This window comes from Narcine bancroftii, chromosome 3 (assembly GCF_036971445.1).
Source record: "Narcine bancroftii isolate sNarBan1 chromosome 3, sNarBan1.hap1, whole genome shotgun sequence".
Taxonomy (NCBI): domain Eukaryota; kingdom Metazoa; phylum Chordata; class Chondrichthyes; order Torpediniformes; family Narcinidae; genus Narcine; species Narcine bancroftii.
In genome coordinates, this window is record NC_091471.1 from 299680746 (window position 1) to 299703911 (window position 23166).

The following is a 23166-nucleotide window of genomic DNA, read 5'->3' on the forward strand; positions in this document are numbered from 1 at the left end:
CTTGTTCCTGACCCTTCACCAACATGATCAGTCCCTCTCTTCCTTCTGTCCACACCTCATCTCTCACATCCTCCTCTGTTCGAAGAACATCTGCAGTTTCCATATCTGTCTGCCGAACTGGTGACTCATCCCTGGATCATCCTGGGACATATTTCCTTCACCTGTTCCAGGGCTTTTGCGCCATTCCTGCGGTGTGGGTTAGACCCAAATATCCCTCCAGTTGTGGCTCAGACATCCGACATCCTTTCAGATGTGGGTCAGACCCAGACGGTTCTCCAGATGCGACTGACCTTGTGTCTAAAGTCCTTGCTTTTGCAGGCTCTGCTTTAAGCCTTGTTCCACATTGACCACCAGTGCTTTCTCTGCCATGCTGATTGAGTGTGGACGTTGTACCCCGAAGTTTGTCTGTACCTCTCTCATATTTGCTCCTTCAGTTGACATTCCTTGTTCCCTTCACATTGTCCACATTATGTTTCCAAGCAACAGCACTGACTTATCCAGATCCTCCTGAAATTTATAACCATTCTCCTTGAAGTTCACTCCGAGTTTAAAGTATCTACAATGCTCTGCCTGTGTACTTTAGGGTCAGGGTACTGGTTTAGAGTCAGAGAGAACCTCTCTCCTCCATGGGACTCCAGTCTCTGTTGTGTTGGTGAAATTTCCATAGTTTTATTGTTGGTTATTCCAGCCTCCAGCATCCTTTACAACTTCAAAGAGAGACGACGGAATAGTATTAACCGAAACTTTGTTGGTGACTACCTTGGCATTGAGGATAGACCAGAACTCCGGCAGTTCCTGGGCAAGCGGGAAAGGATAGACTTTGCAGACTCGGTCACAAAGTTTGATCGGAGGTTCAAGGTAAGAGTCGATATCTGTAAAGAGTGGACAAAGGTGGTCTTGTATTCCACGTTCCATTTCTCAGTAACTCTCCTGTCCCTCCCACCAATAACCTTCATCGTGGACATGGCTATACTCAAGTATATCATTGCCAAACATTGATGGCAAAATGAGCCCATGAGCTCTGCAGGGGTACCAGCCTCAGTAACCCTTGTACATGGTCGGGACGCACCTCAATCAGAATCTATTGTCTTGAACATGTCACAACATTTGATGCAGGTCAGCCTGTGATATTCTCACAGATTTTTCAAGGGAGGGAGGGGAGTGTTGGGAAAGTCAGATGGTGGAAGGGGAGGGAGAGAAGGGCCAGAGGTAGACTATGTAATGGATGCTCAGTTATGTGGACTGCTGGAGCCAGGGTGAGAGTTTGCATTAGAGGCTTGGTCCTGTAAGCCTGTGATATTTGTTTGTTGTATGTCTCCCCCAACCTCCAAAAGTTGAGTATGCTCCAGCGTTAGTAATAGTTGTGTGTTGAGCTTCAGAGAACATTGCTGTGTGATGTCGGTGGAGATCAGGTGGAACATAGAACCATACAGCACAGTATAGGCCTTTCAGCCCTTGATGTTGTGCCGATTCATATATTCCTTCTTTTAAAAAAAGCATACTAAAACCTCACTATCCCATAACCCTCTATTTTTCTTTCATCCATGAGTCTGTCTAAGAGTCTCTTGAATGCTCCCAATGTTTCAGCCTCCTCCACCATACCTGGCAAGACATTCCAGGAACCCACAACTCTGTGTAAAAAATAAAACCACCCTGATGTCTCCCCTAAACTTCCCTCCCTTAACTTTGTACATATGTCCTCTGGTGTTAGTACCCATTTTTAGTGCAAATATAAGAAAAAAATGTGATCTGAATCGCATAAAAATCCACCCCAACCTCCCTGCTGTAATTTCGGGCACTAGGGGACATATTCTCTTGTACAATTGATCAAATTTTGGGGAAACTCAGCTGAGGATTTCCAGCAAACAAGGAGCACGAAACAATGACTGTTCCCCAGGGAAGAACCCCTGGCCATAGCAGGGAACATCATCTCAAAGGATTCCCTGGGTGAAGGGCTTTGGGAAATGTTCATATTTGTATATTTCAACCTGTTTGGATTCTTTAATTCTCTTAATTGATTTTGTTTTTAATTCTAGGTAATGCTTCACTATTTAACAGCAGGGTGGTTTTTAATTGCTTTGGCTCAAAGGTTAAGAGACATTCAGTAATATTCCAGAGCCAGCTGAACCAATAGTGTTGAGGGCAGGATGTGTGCTGTTCTCCTAATGCTAATGTGATAACCCAATTCCAGTGGTCTAAAGAAGATGTATGTTCTCAAAGTGAAGTGTAGACCCCTTTCAGAGAATGGGGGAGGACAACATGCTGGGACTGGCCACTGGCTTGGGCCAGTGCAATCATACCCGCTGGGACAATGGCTCTGTGCTCAAAGCAAAGGGCTGGCTGTTGAGACAAAAGAGAGTGCAATGGAAATGTTACATCTCACTCTGGACTATCTTAAGCAATGGAACTGAACAAATTCAATCCATTTAACTTGAGAAGTGGAATTTCTGCTTTCCAGTGAGAAGGGCTCAGGGTAATGCAGTGATGGTGACCCACATCACCACTCACTGACATTGTTCCTACTCCTCACCTCTGTCCTTGCCGCCCGAGTAAGGAAGAATCTGGTGCAATGGATTTTGCCCCATTTATCCTCATTGTGTGCACTTGGGGGATGGTATTTTCAGGAGCGTGGGATAAGTGATCTGGCCATCAGGGTGTTGGAAAGAGGAGCTGTGGAAAATTATCTCTTTATCTTTCTTCTTTCTGAATTCCTGTCTTGGATCAAGAGCTTGAAAATCCCCCTTTCCTATTGTTACTTAAAAGATCCCCAGGGTATATTTTATTAACATGTCGAGGTCCTTCAACAAAGCAGGTGGTGCTGGTGGGTGCATGGACACCAGTGCAGCCAGCCACTGCATTCATTCATTTGCCTGTCTCAGTGAAAATTCTGCCTGGCCCACAGGAAAAAGAATCTCAGGGTTGTATGTGATGTCATGTATGTACTCTGACAATAAATCTGAACGTTGAGTAACAACTCACCAAGATTTCAATGCTCATTCATCATTCTTACATTGTATTGTATTTTCCAGGGAATAAAGCGTGACCTCATATTGTCGCCGAAGTATATTTATTTAATTGGTCGAGAAAAGGTTAAGAAGGGACCTGATAAAGGTCAAATCAAGGAAATCCTAAAGAGAAAGATTGATATTCAGAACATCATCGCTGTGTCGATGAGGTACAGGCACCTTGTGTTTTGGACACCTGTTTACTGAAACTGCTGGTAGTCTCTCAGCCTGGGCATTCCACTGATGGGTGGGCACCCCTCCTTCACTTCACATGACAGGTTCGGACCCCTTCATTGGAGGACAATTTCCTACCGACATCCCTTGTGATAGTCACATGACCTTCCCCTGGGTGGAGGTGTGTGATTGTGGAAAGGGGGTGAGCGGCAAGACCTGATCCTGTTATACCTTGGCCTGAACCCTCAGCATTCCACTCTGCCGGTGTGTATCTGGAAATGTCATTCGCACTCAACTCACTCACAAGAGGGGTCTCTGACAGGTAGACTGTGAAACTTCTCGTGTGGAGCTGCAGACCCAAACTCTGAAAGCAGCAAACATTTGTGCCTTTTGACAGAGATTTGTAAAATGAATTGTTAGTGCAAAACTCCTACACATCATAGTGACTGCATGCTCTGCTCCACTAAAATTCAACTGAGGGTGAACTTTGGCTTTTCTGAAAGGGATCTTGTTTAGTAAGTTCCTGGTCACTCTCTGATAGGTCTTGGAGAGCAGTCATTCAGGAGGTATCCGGACCTCATAACCATTCCAGTGAGAAAGCCCTGGCAGATCTTGGCTTCTCACAGCTGAACCCCCCTGTTTCTCCTGCTTATCTACTGGAGGATCTTTTTTAAAACAAATCTATGTTTGACATCTCATACAATTGCATCAGCTGGCTTCAATTATGTTGCAGCTCAGAGACCAGTCACAATGTGTCCAAATCTCAAGGTGAACCAGCCTTCCAATACTTGTACAGGTGACCCCTTAGCAACAACAGAATCAGTCAGCTGAGCCAGTCTCAGCAGCCATTCCAAACCAGAGTCATAAAACATCCTGCTGAAGAGACTCAGCGGATCGACCAGAATCAATGGAAGAAAAAGAATGGTCGACGTTTGGGGCCACTGACGCTGCTCACCCCACTGAGTTCCTCCCGCAGATTTTTTATTGCTTCAGATTCCAGTGTCTGCAGCTTTCGTGTGATTCCAAATCTGAGAACAGTTTGACAACAATATCTGAATCTCACGTAGACCGTGACTTTTGGGTTCCAGGGAGCTCAGCTGCAATGAAACTCTCTAATTATTTCAATTGTTTATACCAATCATTAATACTTTTTCTCAGCTGTTTCAGATCTACCTGTTGTAGTTCCTACAAATTGAAGCACACACTGATTTTGTTGTCCATTGGTTTTATTTTAGCACCAGACAAGATGACTTCATCGTCCTGCATGAGCCAGAGTACGACAGCCTCCTGGAGTCCATTTTTAAGACTGAATTCGTCAGCCTTCTATGCAAACGAACTGAAGAACTTGCTCATCAAAAATTGAAGCTTAATTTTTCTGACACGTAAGAATACACTATTTTCCTTTCTTTGCTATTGGGATAAACATTAAAGCTTACAGATCACTGAACGCGGTCCAGTTCACCCCCCACCCCGATAGAGAGGTCGGATTCCTCGAAAACCCTCTGTAACACAAAACCTGTACAAAAATTGTTTCTTTCACACTTCATGTTTGTCTTTTCTCACATTCATTCCATGACAGTGAATTTTTATTCAGTATCTCAAAACTTTTGGTAATAATATTTAAAATTCCTTTAGGGTGAACTTCCATTACCCCAATTGTTGTAATGTGTGTACTCAGTAGTGGAATGATATTACTTGTTCTGGTAATGGATTTCACAAAAAAATTATTCCTAGCCTTTTATTGATTCCCCCAATGGCACACAGATACCCCACCATCAACATCATTAGACCTGCCATAGAAATCTTGTGACCACATGAATGAGTCAAGGATTGGGTATCCTGCAGTGAATGACTCCAGCAACACTCAAGAAGGTTGACACCATCTAGGACAACAATCCACTTAATCAGCTCCCCATCCCCCCCCCAAATATCTTTCACCAGTGCTCAGTGGCTGCAGTGCGTTCCGTCTACAAAATGCTGAACGTCACTGGCCCCTCCCTAACTGCTAATTTCTGGTACCTCGAAGGATGAGGGCTGCATGTAGAGAGGATGCTGCCACCTAGAGCTTCCTGACAGCAAGGCAGAGAGGAATCAATGCAGGCAAGTGGGGCTACAGGTTGGTATGAATGAAGGCAGGGGTAGGTAGGTAATTGCTGCACAAGAGGGTGAATGATAACCGTTAGTGGGAGGGATGAAGATAGTCAGAGCTGGATAGATGGGCTACAACTCTTGTGACTTTGTCACACTAATATTCCCACTTTAAGTTTCTCAGGACCTTTGAGTGTAAAGTAAGAAACAGGAGAATTGCGATAATTTCCCGGGGCACATCCTTCAGAGGTCAGGCACTCGTGCATACACCACCTCCAGTCCTGGTCCCTTTTTACGGTAGACAAAGTTCAAGAATTTCATGTATGTTGCATTCTAAATGTAGTACTACGTGACAATAATGGAACCTTCGCCTTTTTGAAAATCCAGTTGGAGATTTAGTTAGGTTTCATCCAGTGACCAACTACCTATAAGCATGATCAGAAAATGAGTTGCTCTGATGTATCTGCATTAGAGGTCCTAAACCCACCCCGTTCTAATCGCTGGAGAACGATGCTAAATGTTGGACTCAGAGAAGATGCTTTGGAGGTGCCACAGGATTCCTTGACTTAGAAGTTGGCCTGCATTTTGAAAGCGTTAGGTTTTTAACTATGGTAGTCAGTGGGATGTCCCTGAGTTTGGATCCACAGAAAAGACTTTAGCTAAAATTATAACTCATGAAATTGATTATGTTAATGTGTTGATTGGTTAGGTAACAATAAAGAAAGAATTAAGAGAATGGATACATACTGAAGTTGGAAAAAACTAATCAGTGAGGACTCGCAAGGATTTGTTCTGGTGACTCCGCTCTCCTTGAACTCTGCTACACTTCAGCAAGCCAAGTTGACCAATACATAAAGATTGATGGTGAATTAGGAGTCACGTGATGGAGTACTGGCCGGACGGTGAACTCCAGCCCTCTCCAGAAAAGTCAGGAAAAACAAAGGAAAACACAAAGGCACAAAAATAAAAATTAAAGAAAAGTGAGTATAAAGGTGGAAAGAAGATGGCGACGAAAAAAGAAAAATCGAAATCAACGGTAAGAAGAGAGGAAGAGAAGACAACGGAAGAAGAAGGAGAAGGCCTTACCTGCTCGAAGAGGCCCGCGGTGGAGAGAGAAACCCGCCCCCTCAGGTCGGTAAAAAGTGGACTACAAAAATGGCTCGCTGAGCTGAGTAAAAGTGCGCAACCGCGCATGCAAAAAAACACACCGACGGGAGGGGTGACCAGCTGGGGAGTCTATCTCCACAGCCGGCAATGACAGCTGCAGAACACTTGCAGCAAGAGGAGAACATAGACGACAACGAAAACAAGAAAGAAGAGAAAAAAAGGGCAACAAAGAAACAACAGATGGCCAACCCAGAGGAAGAAGAAGAGGAAGAGTACAGTGAAATAGAAGAAGGGAAAGGCAAGATAAAGGATATACTTTCTCTTATTAAAGAATACATGGAGTCATTTAAAGAATGGCAAGCGCAAGAATTTAATGATTTAAGAAGAAGAATAAACAATACAGAAGAGAAAATGAATAAAATAGATATGACCTTATCAGAAATGGGAAAAAGAATGGACAAGGTGCAAGAACGAGAAGCAGCAGTAGAAATGGAGGTAGAGGACTTAAAAAAGAAATTAGAGGAATCTAATTAAAAAGTTATAGAGACACAAGAACTGTTAGCTCAGAAAATAGATATAATGGAAAATTATAACAGAAGAAATAACATAAAGATAGTGGGCCTTAAGGAAGATGAAGAAGGCAAGAATATGAGAGAGTTTATAAAAGATTGGATCCCCAGGATCCTAGGATGTCCAGAACTACAGCAAGATATGGAAATAGAAAGGGCACAAAGAGCATTGGCCTTTAAACCACAACCACAACAAAGGCCAAGATCTATTTTAGTAAAATTCCAAAGATATACTACAAGAGAAAAGGTACTGGAGAAGACAATGGAAAAAGTAAGAGAAGGCAACAAGCCACTGGAGTACAAAGGGCAAAAAATCTTCATTTATCCAGATATAAGTTTTGAACTCCTGAAGAAGAGAAAGGAGTTCAATACAGCAAAGGCGATTTTATGGAAGAAAGGGTATAAATTTATACTAAAGCATCCAGCGGTATTGAAAATATTTATTCCAGGACAACAAAACAGACTATTCTCGGATCCAGAGGAAGCACGAAAATTTGCAGAACAATTACAAAATAGACTGAGGGATGAAGACGTGTAACGAGAGTACAAAAGACTGAGAACTAAAAAGACACATAAGTTTTGAACTCCTGAAGAAGAGAAAGGAGTTCAATACATCCAAAACGATCTTATGGGGGAAAAAAAAACAAAAAAAAACTATTCTCGGATCCAGAGGAAGCAAGGAAATTTGCAGAACAACTACAAAACAACCAGAGAGATGAAGATATGTAATAAGAGTAAAAATGACCACGATTTATATGTATGTGGGTCAAGAGGTATATGTGTGTATATGTATAATGTGCATACATGAATGTATCCGTATTTAGAGGAAAATATAGATAGTATAGACAAGAATTAATAAGGGAAGGAAATGGAATAGAGGGAATAAGGAGGGAACTAAAAGAGTGACCTTTGTTACATATGAAAAGTGAAATCTTTTCTGGGGGGGCTGGGTGGGGAGGAGTTACGGTCACTGCAAAATCAGCTGACGCTTGCGAGTGAATTCGCAAATCCAAATGGAGAGGGGAGATGTGGTTGTCCGACAAGGGATAAAGGACAACTCAGGAGGGGAAGGGGAGATTGGGGCTAAAGAAGTTTTAAATAGGAGAATAAGGAAAATGTTTGATGTTTTAGAAATGTTGTCTTATAAAGGGTTCAAAACAAGAAAACAGAAATGGATAAGAAGGAAAGGTAATGATGGAGAAACGGAAAGGGAAGATAAACAAATTATAAAATGGCTACATTGAACTATATGACTTTAAATATTAATGGAATACATAACCAAATTAAAAGGAAGAAACTGCTAAATTTACTGAAAAAAGAAAAAATTGATAAAGCATTTGTGCAAGAAACACATTTAACTGAATTGGAGCACAAGAAATTAAAGAGAGATTGGGTAGGACATGTAACAGCAGCATCGTATAATTCAAAAGCAAGAGGAGTAGCTATATTAATTAGTAAAAATGTGCCATTTAAAATAGAATAGGAAATAATAGATCCAGCAGGGAGATATGTAATGATAAAATGTCAGATATATTCGGAGTTTTGGAATCTACTCAATGTATATTCACCTAACGAAGAAGATCAAAAGTTTATGCAAGATATCTTTTTGAAGGTAGCAGATATGCAAGGGAACATATTAATAGGAGGGGACTTCAACCTGAATTTGGATTCAAATATGGACAAAACTGGGGAAAAAATTAACAGAAAGAACAAAGTAACCAAATTTATAATTAAATCGATGGAAGAAATGCAACTTTTTGATATATGGAGGAAACAACACCCAAAGGAAAAGGAATATTCATATTACTCGGCTAGACATAAAACATACTCAAGAATAGACCTATTTTTGTTATCAGCTCGTATGCAAGATAGAGTAAGAAAAACAGAATATAAAGCTAGAATACTATCGGACCATTCACCCTTAATATTGACAGTAAAGTTAGAAGACATCCCTCCAAGAATGTATAGATGGAGATTAAACCCCATGTTACTTAAAAGGCAGGATTTTAGAGAATTTATTGAAAAACAAATAAAAATGTATTTTGAAATAAATACAGAATCAGTGGAAGATAAGTTTATACTATGGGATGCAATGAAAGCATTCATTAGAGGGCAAATGATAAGTTATGTAACCAAGATGAAGAAGGGCTATAACCAGGAAACAGAGCAGTTGGAAAGGGAAATAGTAAATATAGAAAAAGAATTAGCAATGAAGGAAGATACAACTAAAAGAAGAGAATTGGCGGATAAAAAAATAAAATAGTTAACACTACAAACATACAAGGTGGAGAAGAATATAATGAAGACAAAACAGAAATATTATGAACTAGGTGAAAAAACGCACAAAATCCTAGCATGGCAGCTTAAGACAGAACAAGCTAAGAAAATGGTATTGCATCAAGGAAAAAAGACAAACAAATTACATATAATCCAAAAGAAATTAAGGAAAACTTTAGAGAATTCTATGAACAATTATACCGAACTGAAAACGAAGGGAAAGAAGGGAAAATAGATGAATTTCTGACTAAAATTGAACTACCAAAACTACAAATAGAGGAACAAAATAAATTAACAGAGCCATTTGGAATAGTAGAAATACAAGAGATAATAAAAAAAATTACCAAATAATAAGACACCAGGAGAGGATGGATTCCCAATAGAATTCTACAAAACATTTAAAGACTTATTAATTCCGCCCCTCCTGGAAGTAATCAACCAGATTGATAAAACACAAAGCTTACCAGATTCATATAAAACAGCAATAATTACAGTAATACTAAAGCAAGGGAAAGATCCACTCTCACCAGCATCATATAGACAAATATCTTTACTTAACACAGATTATAAGATAATAGCTAAACTATTAGCAAACAGATTAGCAGAGTATGTACCGAAAATGGTAAATTTAGACCAAACTGGATTTATCAAAAAAAGACGCACAACAGACAATATTTGTAAATTTATTAACTTAATTCATGCAGTAGAAGGGAATAAAGCACCTACAGTAGCAGTTGCTTTAGACGCAGAGAAGGCCTTTGACAGAGTAGAATGGAATTATTTGTTCAAAGTATTGCAAAAATTCAGTTTACCGGAGAAGTATATTAATTGGATTAAAGCATTATATAAGGGACCGTTAGCGAAAGTGAAAGTAAATGGACATGTATCAAAGCAATTTAACTTAAGCAGGTCAACACGGCAGGGATGCCCACTATCACCTTTATTGTTTGCATTAGCTATAGAACCACTAGCAGAATTGATAAGAACAGATAATAATATAAAAGGAATAAAAATAAAAGACAAGGAATATAAAATCAGTCTATTTGCGGATGATGTTATAGTGTACTTAACAGAACCAGAACTATCAATAAAAGGATTATATAAGAAATTGAAGGAATATGGAGAAGTGTCGGGTTACAAGATAAACGTAAATAAAAGTGAAGCAATGCCTATGAATAATGCGGATTTCTCAAAATTTAAGAAGGAATCACCATTTAGATGGCAAATGCAAGCAATAAGATACCTAGGTGTACAAATAAACAAAAATCTCGGCCAACTATATAAACTCAATTATTATCCACTAATGAAAAAATTACAGGACGATTTAGAGCATTGGAAAGATTTACCACTAACACTAATAGGAAGGATAAACTGTATTAAAATGAACATTTTTCCAAGGATATTATACTTATTTCAGGCATAGCCAATACAACTGACAGAGAAATTCTTCAAGGAGTTAAAGAAAATAATAAGGAAATTTTTATGGAGAGGGGGGAAACCGAGAATAGCACTAGATAAATTAACAGAATGGTATAAACAAGGAGGCTTACAACTGCCAAATTTTAAAAAAATATTATAGAGCCGCACAATTAAGATACCTATCAGATTTTTATCAAACAAGGGAAAAGCCAGATTGGACGAGATTAGAATTAGATAAAATAGGGGAAAAGATACCTGAACACATATTATATAAATGGGATGAAAAATTGGTACAACATAGAAGTTCTCCAGTATTACATCATCTCCTCAATATTTGGAAGAAGATTCATGTAGAAAGAAATAAAACAAATTATCAATTACCAAAACTAATATTGACGCAAAACAAGTTACTCCCTTTTACAATAGATAACCTTTCCTTTAGAGAATGGGAAAAAAAAGGGATTAAAAGAATAGAAAATTGTTTTTCAGGAAATAGATTCTTATCCTTTGAACAAATGAAAGATAAGTACAATATAACTCAAGATACAGTGTTGGCATATTACCAATTGAGATCCTACTTGAAGGATAAATTAGGAAGCAGCTTGAGTTTGCCAGAGGGAAGTAACTTTGAATATGTGATTACAGATACAATGTTAATCAAAAGATTTATAACAAATATGTATATTAAACTGCAAGAAAAGGAGAATGAGGAAACAAATGTTAAAACTAAACAAAAATGGGAACAAGATTTAAATATAAAGATAAAAAAGGAAACATGGGAGAAGTTATGCTCCGGAACGATGAGAAATACAATAAATACGAGGTTACGTATGATACAATATAACTGTATACATTACACCTCAAAAGTTAAATAAATGGGACCCAACAGTATCTGATAGATGTTTTCGATGTAAAAAAGAAATGGGAACAACAATTCATGCAATCTGGACATGTGAGAAAGTAAATAAATTTTGGGAAGATCTAAATCAGATATTAAATAAAATAACAGAAAACAATATACCAAAGAATCCAGAGATCTTCCTCCTAAGTAACATAAAAAACAAAGAATTTGGAATTGATTTGGAGGATGCACAAAAAAGATTTGTTAAGATAGCTCTAGCCGTAGCAAAAAAATGTATTATGTCAACCTGGAAATTGGAAGATAATTTGAAAATACAACAATGGTATATAGAAATGAATAAATGTATTCCATTGGAAAAAATAACATATAGTTTAAGAAATAATATTGAAATATTCAAACAAATTTGGGAGCCTTACATTAAATACAATAGCAAAAACCTACCGGGGACAGTCATTACCTAAGTTAACGGAAGGAAAAGGAAATGAAAAGAATGGACTCAGTAGAATTTCTGGTGTATTTTTATTGAATGACAACATTGTCTGACTGATTTAATGTATCCTAGAATGTATACCTTAAATGGACGGGAGGGGGGAGGTAGGGAGGGTGGGATGGGAGGAGGGAGGGGGGGGAGAAAATGACACTGTATATGTGTGAAAAGTAAAAAGTGTGTACCATGGTTAAAAAATAAAAAAAAAAGATTGATGGTGAATTAAAGTTACTGCAGATACTATACATACAAAATAAAAATCCTGAAAATTATTCAGTGAGTCAGGAAACATCTATAGAGAGAAACAGCATTTACACTGCAGGTTAAAGATACTAACTTTCTGTAAATGCTGGTATTTCACTGTAATTTCATGGTTATTAAGTTGTGCAGCACAATTTACAGAATGGTTAATAGATAAGGGTGAGATTTAGATGTGCCAATAATTAACACGACTTAAACAGTGCCAATCTAAGGCTAGTAAAATCCAAATCTATGAAATCTCCAGAAATTACTGTCCACTTCCACTCACTGCAATCACCCCTAAATCCCAAAACCACAGGCGATCGGAGCCGTGTCGAATCCTGAGCAAGTCCAATGTGTTTTTAGTCAAGCAAAGCAAGTCTTCAGTTCTACATTTTGAGGAATGATTCCAGGTTTCCTGCCATTTTTATTATATAACAACTCTCTTATTTCTGTCAAACAGCATACAATTCAAAGTCAAGAAGGAAGGGTGGGGAGGAGGCGGCTCACGGAGTCTTATCTTCAGCAGAGGCCAGGGAGAGCTGGTAGCACTTAAACCCTCTGGAAAGACACTCAACATAAGTATCGGAGATGGGTTACCCAAGAATTCCAGTAAGTTCCTGCGTTTAGCTTCATGCTGTTACAGCGAGCTGTTTGCCGAGTTGAGCAGTTTCCAAAAAGAGATCGACAGTGGATTAAGAGAAAATGTTTGGTAACTGTTGAATCTATGTGTTAAGGAGTTCGTGAATTACTGTTATGGAGGTTCCAGACCTGAATACGTGGGAGGACCAACACCAGTGTGTCACATGTGTTTTAATAGACCACCTACATGCAAAGTGTGATGGGTGCATGTGCTTCCTTCAGCCAGCTCTAAGATCATGGCTGAACTCTGCCTCCCTCCACCAACACTCACCTTTCACAAAGAATCACTCTCCAAAAAAAAAATGGGATACCAAATGGTTAATACATGGCAATAATGCTGCTAAATGTCATTCATTTTCAATTTAATTTTAATTTAGACTAACAGGGCTTCTGGCCATCGAGCCTGCATCACCCATACGATCAATTAACCAAGTCTTTAAAATGTGGGAGGAAAGCAGAGCACCTGGACAAAACCCACTCAGAAATGGGGTGAACATACAAACTCCTTAGAGAGAGCAGTGAATTAGAATCCTGGTTGCTGGGGTTGAAATAGTGATACTTTTACACAATAGAGATTAAACCTTGACTTCATCAGCCATGGGAGCATCACAACCATCTTTCCAACCTCATTCTTCCAAAGTCCTTAAACAAACCTCCCTGTCCCCAGATCTGCAGACGTCCTCCTTATCTTGCCACTGCCAATTGATCTCAGGTTTCAGTCCCATCACATTGTGATTTATGTCCTGCCTGTTACTTCTCAGCACCTCTCCTCACTGCAAGGGAAACTCCATCCCCACCCAGGGATGGAATTCCACCAGGGAGCAATAATTGCAGTACAATCTATCACCACACATTCTACATTAATCACTGGGGGGTGGGGAAACATCAGCCAAAAGCCTCAGGCTCCCCATGTATTCCAAGAACAACCAGATCCTCTGTCTCAGTCTCATTGAGGTGTCACTGACAGGAAGGTCCCAACCCAAGACTACAGCTTGTCAGGTGCATTGAGGTGCCAGTGCACAGTAAGACCTCAATCCCTTCAAAAAGAATTGTTACCTGACCACAGACTCAAAGCCCCTTCCTGAGATCTCCCTGTTCAACCTGGGAGATTAATCCAGAACCTTCTCCTGTCTCAGCCCATTCTCACATTGCCTTTCATGAGTGCTCATTACTTACCCCATGGAAATGGTGCTCAATGCCATTGATTTGCCTTTCACTGTCCTGCCCTGCACAAGGCCTCATTTTTGCAGCCTACTTCACTGCTTCCCACAAGCCGTTGTCAATCCACAATGTGTATGAGTAGGACTCCCTCATCATCGCCTTGCAGTCACAAGATTGTGGTATCCTCAGCACTTTATTCTTTTTCTCTCCCCGGAGCAGAGCCGACAAGAAAAGGTGCTCCAGGGAACCGAGGAATGAGGAAAACTACCAGGTCAAGAGCTGCCCCCTCGGTACCATCAGGTAATGAATCTCCCGGAGACATAAGCTAACAATTCAGTGAGTTGCTGATGGTGGTTGGTTGACATCCTGACCCCCTCGTTGTTTTGATTCTGCTGCAATACTCGGTCCTAAAAGCAGGGGATGAAATCTCCGTGTGGAACGTGTGAGGAACAGGTCGTTGAGGGTGCATCTACTCAGGCCCGGATCACTGAAAATTCCCCAAGCCCCTCCCAGTCCTACCTGTGTCTGTGTCTGGCTCTATTCAGGGGCTCGCCCCAGTGACAGCATTGCTGTGTAGGTCGTGTAGCGAGACTGCCTTCTTCAGAGGAGTTATTGTCACAGATAACTGTCTCACAGCGACTACATCTGAGTGGTATCATTCAAGACCAGGGCCCTCTAATGCAAATCCATATCTTCACCCCATTCCCTTTGGGGAACCCACCTCTAGCCATCTCCTCCTAAGATGGTACCATCCATCTTTCCTCCTAAATGCCAGCTGCTTCCTTTCTTTCGCTCTGAAGGTTGTCCACATCTTGAGTGAGCAATCAGAGGAAGCTGGAGAAGAGGGGCACAATTACAATGTTCAAAGGCATTTGGACAGATGTATGGACAGGAAGGGGTTTAGAAGAACACAGCCCAAATGTAGGCAAATAAGACTGGCCCATAAGGCCAACTTGGCCGGTGTTTGCTTTGCAACTCTGGGATTTTCCAACCACCACCTCCACTCATCAACTTTGTAACACCCACCATTTTTCATCCTCCCAAAACCAGCAGCTGTGCCTGGAACAAATGCCTCACCCACCCCCCACTGCAGGTCACACCCCCACAGGGGATCTTAGTGTCCTGGGGAGTGGCATCAACTCGGGTACATAGAATTTCAAGGTGGACAACAGGTGAACTCACATAGTACACTTTTAACAGACTGTTCTTCTTTGGCTTGGCTGCGTGGACCAAGATTTATGGAGGGGTAACGTCCACGTCAGCTGCAGGCTCGTTTGTGGCTGACAAGTCCGATGCAGGACAGGCAGACACGGTTGCAAGGGAAAATTGGTTGGTTGGGGTTGGGTGTTGGGTTTTTCCTCCTTTGTCTTTTGTCAGTGAGGTGGGATCTGGGTCTTCTTCAAAGGAGGTTGCCTCCCGCCGAACTGTGAGGCACCAAGATGCACGGTTTGAGGCGAGATCAGCCCACTGGCGGTGGTCAATGTGGCAGGCACCAAGAGATTTCTTTAGGCAGTCCTTGTACCTCTTCTTTGGTGCACCTCTGTCTCGGTGGCCAGTGGAGAGCTCGCCATATAACACGATCTTGGGAAAGCGATGGTCCTCCATTCTGGAGACGTGACCTACCCAGCGCAGTTTGATCTTCAACAGCGTAGGCTTGAAGTAAACAGCTCATCATCTTTAAATATCCTGTCAAGTCCATCCACGAGATCCACACTTCAGTTTGGATGAGATTGAATCAGGGTGATTATAATTTGCTTACCTTTCCGTTTAGAAATGTTTCATACTCCAGAGGATGACTTTCTCATTTACAGCTACGATGGATTCAATGAATAACATAACATAACAATTACAGCACGGAAACAGGCCATTAGGCCCTTCTAGTCCGCACCGAACCAAACACCCCTTTCTAGTCCCACCTCCCTGCACAATGCCCATAACCCTCCATCTTCTTCTCATCCATATACCTGTCCAACCTTTTCTTAAATAATACAATTGACTCCGCCGCCACTATTTCTCCCGGAAGATCATTCCACACGGCTACCACTCTCTGAGTAAAGAAGTTCCCCCTCATGTTACCTCTAAACCTCTGCCCCTTAATTCTTAACTCATGTCCTCTTGTTTTAATCTTTCCTCCTCTTAACGGAAATAGTCTATCCACATCCACTCTGTCTATCCCTTTCATAATCTTAAATACTTCTATCAAATCCCCTCTCAACCTTCAACGCTCCAAAGAATAAAGACCTAATCTGTCCAATCTCTCCCTATACTCTAGATGCTTAAACCCAGGTAACATTCTGGTAAACCTTCTCTGCACTCTCTCCACTCTGTTTATATCCTTCCTATAATTAGGCGACCAGAACTGCACACAGAACTCCAAATTAGGCCGCACCAACGTCTTATACAATCTCAACATCACCTCCCAACTCCTATATTCCATGCAATGATTGATAAAGGCCAGCATACTAAAAGCCTTCTTCACCACCCAATTCACGTGAGTTTCTACCTTCAGGGAACGATGTACCGTCACTCCTAAATCTTTCTGCTCTTCTGTATTCCTCAATGCTCTCCCATTTACCACGTATGTCCTATTCTGATTCTTCTTACCAAAATGAAGCACCTCACACTTATCAGCATTAAATTCCATTTGCCATTTTTCAGCCCACTTTTCTAAGCAGCCCAAATCCCTCTGCAATCCTTGAAAACCTTCTTCATTATCCACTATTCCACCTATCTTAGTATCGTCTGCATATTTACTAATCCAATTCACCACCCCATCATCTAGATCATTAATGTATATAACGAACAACAATGGGCCCAATACAGATCCTTGAGGCACACCACTGGTCACCGGCCTCCAACCTGACAGACAATTATCCACTACCACTCTCTGGGCTCTCCCTTTCAGCCAATGTTCAATCCATTTGACTATCTTAAAATTTATACCTAAAGACTGCACCTTCCTAACTAACCTTCCATGTGGTACCTTATCGAAGGCCTTACTGAAGTCCATATAGACAACATCCACTGCGCTACCCTCATCCACATTCCTAGTCACCTCTTCAAAAAATTCAATCAGATTGGTCAAACATGACCTTCCTCCCACAAATCCATGTTGAGTGCTCCTGATCAGACCCTGTCTATCCAGATGTTTATAAGTACTATCTCTAAGAATTTTCTCCATTAATTTACCTACCACAGACGTCAAACTTACAGGCCGATAGTTGCCAGGCTTCCTCCTATTGCACCACCAGGTTCAGAAACAGCTGCTACCCCTCCACCATCTCCTCAACATATACTCTATCAGGGACTCCTATAAGGACTCTCTTTTGCACTTTGTACAATACAGAGAGGAAAAAAAGTCAGTTGTTTACATTACGACTTATGACCATCCATACATACAACCAAAAAAAATGTCTGCGTGCTTACAATAGTGACCGTCTCTCAGTTGCCATTCAGTAAGCGTGGCAAGATCACCAAAAGTATTTTAAAGGACAAAGAAAAACTATGGGAAATGGTTCAGCAAGTAAGACGACCATGATCGTAACATATTAACATACTTGCGTCCATTTTGAGATACCACTGGTCAATCTTTCACCACTGGTCAATCAGAATGGAACATGGTCATAAGTCAGGGACTACCTGTACATGGTGTTGTTTTTTTTTGCACTACCAATAGTGATAGGGAAAAGAATCTCAGGGTTGTATGTGATGTTATGTATGTAATCTGACGATAAATTTGAAATCTGTTTCTCTTCAGGAACGTGCAGTAATGGTGCGCCACGATTTTCAAAGGAACAGATGTATTCCAGACCAATGAAAGGGTCAACAAGGCCTGGAGCAGGTTTAGAAATGCCTTCCCTGCCAAAACAAGGTGCCACAACAAAAGCAAAGAGGTCCACAAACATCAGTGCTAATATGGAGTTCATGAGGGTCCCTGAACAAGGGGTTGCTGGGTAAGTGTTGTTCATTACAAAGGAGTAGCATTCACTGCCAAAACATTCACCACTGATTTGCCAAAATGTGTTTTGTCTAAAAAGCAAAGGTTAAATGCTGATGCTTTATATGCCATCGGTCAGACCACATTAGGAGTATTACAGGCAGTTTTGGTCAACAGCTTGTGCTTTCCTGAACCAAGGCCAATGACTTAGGGCCAGCCTTCAGATACTAAGCTCAGTATAGTGCCCAGACTCCAGTGGAGAGCTAAGGGAACACAGCATTATTGCAGCATTTTTTTTAGGTAAGATGGGGTATCTGGGCACTCTTTCCAGGAAAGAGTTTGGATTCATGTTGTGTTAACTTGTGTGAATTGGAAATAAACCCAGAGGTTAATTGGTCAATGGTCTCCTGCTAGCATTAGATAAGAGCCAGGGGAAGATTATTACCATCAGTTACCTCCTTACATTCGTGTACAGTATTCATACAAGTGTCCTTGTCCACACTCTATTTCTATAATATTATTTTCTCCAAAAGACTCCTTGTTCCTACACATGAATGATTGGTCTCCCTTCCCATCTCTGACAGGATCTCCAAGATAAATGAACAGGGATGGAGTACCATTTTGCCAGGTTTTTTTTTGGAATAAAGGTGGCTGACAGTAGATGTAGTAGATCAGCCAAGCCCAGGTACACTGGAAGGTTCTTTTCCCTGAGCAGTAGGGTCTCAGAGGACAGGATGGTAGGTAAATGCTTTCAGCTAAAATACAAGTGATGGTGACCTGGAACATACTGCATGAAGAGGTGATGGAGTCAGAAACTCTCACCAAGTTGAAGAAATGTCTGATTAACCACTAATGAAGTGACAACCTACAAGGCTGCAAGCCTGGAGCTCAGAAGTGGGACATAATTCACTCATTTTTGGCAGTTATTGACACTGCAGTGAAAGTGCTTCCTTCCTCCCTCCAAAATTTCAATGACCTGTGACTTCACCCCACTAAACAAAAAGTGCTGGTAATACTCAGGTCGAACTCCGCCTGTGGAGAGAGGAAGTGCAAAGTTCTCACCAGAACTGGGAAAGAGAGAATAACAACTTTGTTTTAGGGAGGAGATGAAATGAGGAAGAGGGATGGGTAGAACAAAGGTATGGCATGGTTAATGCGACGCTATTACAGTGCCAACGATCTATGCACAGGGATCGAATCTTATGCTTTCTGTAAGGAGTTTGTACGTTCTCTCCGTGTCTGCGTGGGTTTTCCCCGGAGGCTCTGGTTTCCTTTCACCATTCAAAATGTACCGGGGTTGTAGGTTAATGGGGCAGCATAGGGTGCAAGGGCCTGTTACCCTGCTGTAGGTCTATATTTAAATTTAATAAAATTTAAATATCTCCGACAGGGTCGGACCAGATCTTAAACGAGGCAGTTAAAATCAAGTTAAGCTTCTTTGTAATGTGCTGCTCGAGGTAAGGCTGTTGAATTGACCCAGCATGAAAGACGATACAGAAGAAAGTAAAAAAGAAACATGAAATGGAAAGGATGTAGGCAGAAGAGAAAGAGTGGGTAACCTGAAGTTGAAAAAACCATTCTCTTATTTAGATGCTGTGAATTAGTATTGCAAAAGAACATGCAACTCCTGAAACTACTCACAATGAATATCTATCTTGATAGAATCCAGAGAAGACTGAGTGTATCTCAAAGACCACCTCCAGGTGTGGGCCGTCCTAAACCACAACCACGGACGCCCAGATGTCGTGCCCTTTATCAGTACTCTGGTCAGGATGTGGATGAACTCAGTTTCAACATCAATGATGTTATTGAGATCCTTATTGAAGGTAAGAATATGCAGCTGTTTGGTACGTTAGTGGTTTTTATAGGTTATAAACATTTCAAAGAATAGGTAAGATCTGAAGCAGGATTGAGAAATCGAGTTACATCTTTCCTTTCATCAGCTACGAAGATGAAAAGTATTTTCTTTATTGGCCGTTAGTAAAATTGAGCATTTACTTAGTTTCTGGAGTATTTGCTTTTGGTAGTTTTAACTTGTGTTCAGTGAATGTATATAAAATGGTGCAGTCAGCCTTGAGGAGGCAGTCTAACAGCATGGTTAGCACCAATGACTGAGGCTGTAATTCTTACTGCCCTGGATTAACAAGCAGCCCCAAGCTCCCTCGCCTCAAGTATTTCCAACAGGGACTATTCACGATTCAAACTCTAAAACGACAGTCCTTAACAATGACCATGCTATATATACAATTTGACCTTTTTATTGTTTTACTCCAATGGTGAAGAAAAATCCAACCTGCCTTGAAAGTTTCCAACTAATTGTCTCCAATCAGAATAGTTTATTTAAACACCCCTGTAAAGTGAATCAAAGCTTTCTGCATATAAACAAGTTACCATGTGATTCAAGATGAGCTGCCCAGCCTTCAGTAGAAGTGACCTAATGTCCTGCATGCTTAATCTTTGAAATATTTTTGTCTCCCTCTCTTGAATCTGGAACCGTGGACTTGATATAGGCTGAAGATCTGGTGTTTAACGCAAGGAACTGTTTTCACCCACTCTGCAGTCTGAGGACTGAGTTGCCCTTTTTATAGACCCCACCCATCATGGGGTATCTATGACTTGCATTACAAATTCCAACCATGTGCCCCTCCAAGGGCAAAGCAGAAGCTGGAGGGATGAGAAATAGCAAGAGGTCAGGAAAGGTTCCTGTAGAGCTCGTCGAAAGAACCAAAGACTTGTTGATCCAAACCAAGGCTTTTATTAGCAAAAGACCGGAGCTCTTCACAGGTGGCCGACCAGTCCGGAATGATCCGACCTGGCTTGGGACACAACCCTTTAAGGCCCAAACAATAGGTGTGGCTTAGCTCTCAGCCAATCGCTGTAAGCACAGTCTAGATACAGTAACTATATACACTATGTACATTGGTGATAGATCTGTACTATCACATTCACCCCTTCTTGGAGAATTGACCCTGGAAAAAAAAAACAAAAACGAGGGAGAGAATGAAAAGGAAGGGGTAGGTCAAGGACTGTAGCGGTCAGGGGGTCTGACCATCCGGCGTGACCGCCGTGGGGCCGGGATTGGGGTCGCTGGAGTGGTGTCGCCAGCGGGCTCATCGGGTGCGACTGCTCCGTCGCTCAATTCCCCAGTCGTTTTGTCGGCAGGGTGGCCCGAGTCATTGGGGTGCTGTTGGTCCTTCTGTTGCGGCACGGGGCCTGGAGCATAAGGAGTTGGGGGGTTTGCTGGGTCTACCGCGTCCTGAGCTAGGTCCCGCACCGAAACAGTGTCCTCCCGCCCGTCTGGGAACTCCACGTATGCGTAATGTGGGTTCGCGTGGAGTAGAGTCACTCGGTCGACCAAGGGGTCGTTCTTTGAGTGCCGGACGTGGCGTCGCAAATGGACAGGGCCAGGGACGGTGAGCCATGCCGGTACAGTGGTTCCCGATTCGGATTTCCTCGGGAAAAGGAACATCCTTTCGTGGGGGGTGGCATTTGTTGCAGTACATAGGAGGGAGCGGATGGAGTGTAAGGCACTAGTGAGAACCTCCTGCCAGTGAGAGGTGGGGAGACCTTTAGACCGGAGAGCCAGTGTAACCGCTCTCCATATGGTGGCATTCTCCCTCTCGACCTGGCCATTACCGCGTGGGTTATAGCTCGTGGTCCTGCTTGAAGCAATACCACACTCCAGAAGGTACTGTTGCAGCTCTGCACTCATGAATGAGGACCCCCTATCACTGTGGATGGAATTGGGGTACCCGAAGATGGTGAAAATACTGTGAAGGGCCTGTATCACTGAGGTGGCAGTGGTGTCTGGGCAGGCCACAGCGAATGGGAAGCGGGAGTATTCGTCGATGGCCGTAAGGATGTAGGTATTACGGTTGGTCGACGGTAGGGGTCCCTTAAAGTCTACGCTAAGACGCTCGAAGGGGCGGGTGGCTTTGATGACGTGGGAGTTATCCGGACGGAAGAAGTGGGGCTTGCATTCAGCGCACACCGAACAGGCTCGGGTCATGGAGCGGATCTCCTCAACTGTGTAGGGTAAGTTGCGCGCCTTGACAAAGTGAGCAAACCTAGTGACCCCTGGATGACAGAGCGCCTCATGGAGTTTCCGTAGTCTGTCCATCTGTATGCTGGCGCACGTCCCCCTGGAGAGCGCGTCAGGCGGGTCGTTGAGCTTACCAGGCCGGTACAGGATGTCATAGTTAAAGGTGGAGAGTTCGATTCTCCATCTGGCGATTTTGTCGTTTTTTATCTTACCACGCTGGGTGTTGCTGAACATGAAGGAGACCGCGCGTTGATCAGTCAACAGTGTAAAGCGCCTCCCAGCGAGGTAATGTCTCCAACGACGTACCGCTTCAACTATGGCCTGGGCCTCCTTCTCGATCGAGGAGTGTCTACTCTCCGGACCCTGGAGGGTTCTGGAGAAGAAGGCTACAGGCCGACCGGCCTGGTTCAAGGTGGCTGCCAGGGCGAAGTCGGATGCATCGCTCTCGACTTGAAACGGGACAGACTCATCGATCGCGTGCAGCGTCGCAGCAGCGATGTCAGATTTGATTCGATCGAAAGCCGCTGTGGCTTCGGTCGAGAGGGGAAAAGAGGTGGTCTTGATAAGAGGACGTGCCTTGTCGGCGTAGTTTGGAACCCATTGGGCATAATACGAGAAAAGGCCCAGGCAGCGTTTGAGAGCTTTCTGGGTATGTGGGGGGGGGTAAGTCCATTAAGGGACGCATGCGGTCAGGATCTGGCATGACTATCCCGTTTTCCACCACACAACCTAGAATAGCGAGTCGTGTGGTCCGGAAAACACACTTGTCCAAATTGTAAGTCAGGTTTAGCTGACGGGCAGTTTGAAGAAATTTGTCTAGGTTGGCGTCATGGTCCTGCATGTCGTGGCCGCAGATGGTGATATTGTCCAGATACGGGAAGGTAGCGGTTAGCCCGTTCTGGTCCACCATCCTGTCCATTTCCCGCTGGAAGACCGCGACACCATTTGTGACCCCGAATGGTACCCTGAGAAATTGATATAGCCGCCCATTCGCTTCAAAGGCCGTGAATGGTCGGTCCTCGCAGCGGATCGGGAGCTGGTGGTAGGCCGAACGTAGGTCAATAGTGGAGAAAATGCGGTACTGGGCGATCTGGTTCACCACATCCGTGATGCGTGGCAGGGGGTACGCATCCAGGAGTGTGAAGCGGTTAATGGT

General features: G+C 42.4%; 1 protein-coding gene across 2 annotated transcripts in view; it reads left to right on the forward strand.

Moving 5' to 3' along the window:
* The window catches only part of LOC138758976 (unconventional myosin-If-like), a 126457-nt gene that overhangs the window by 88245 nt on the left and 15046 nt on the right, over positions 1 to 23166 (forward strand). For both annotated transcript variants that reach the window (XM_069928671.1, XM_069928670.1), the window contains 7 exons: positions 689 to 858; positions 3030 to 3175; positions 4415 to 4561; positions 12692 to 12840; positions 14251 to 14331; positions 17789 to 17984; positions 19631 to 19794. In XM_069928671.1, the coding sequence (XP_069784772.1) occupies positions 689 to 858; positions 3030 to 3175; positions 4415 to 4561; positions 12692 to 12840; positions 14251 to 14331; positions 17789 to 17984; positions 19631 to 19794 (1053 nt within the window). The remainder of the gene's footprint in view (positions 1 to 688; positions 859 to 3029; positions 3176 to 4414; positions 4562 to 12691; positions 12841 to 14250; positions 14332 to 17788; positions 17985 to 19630; positions 19795 to 23166) is intronic.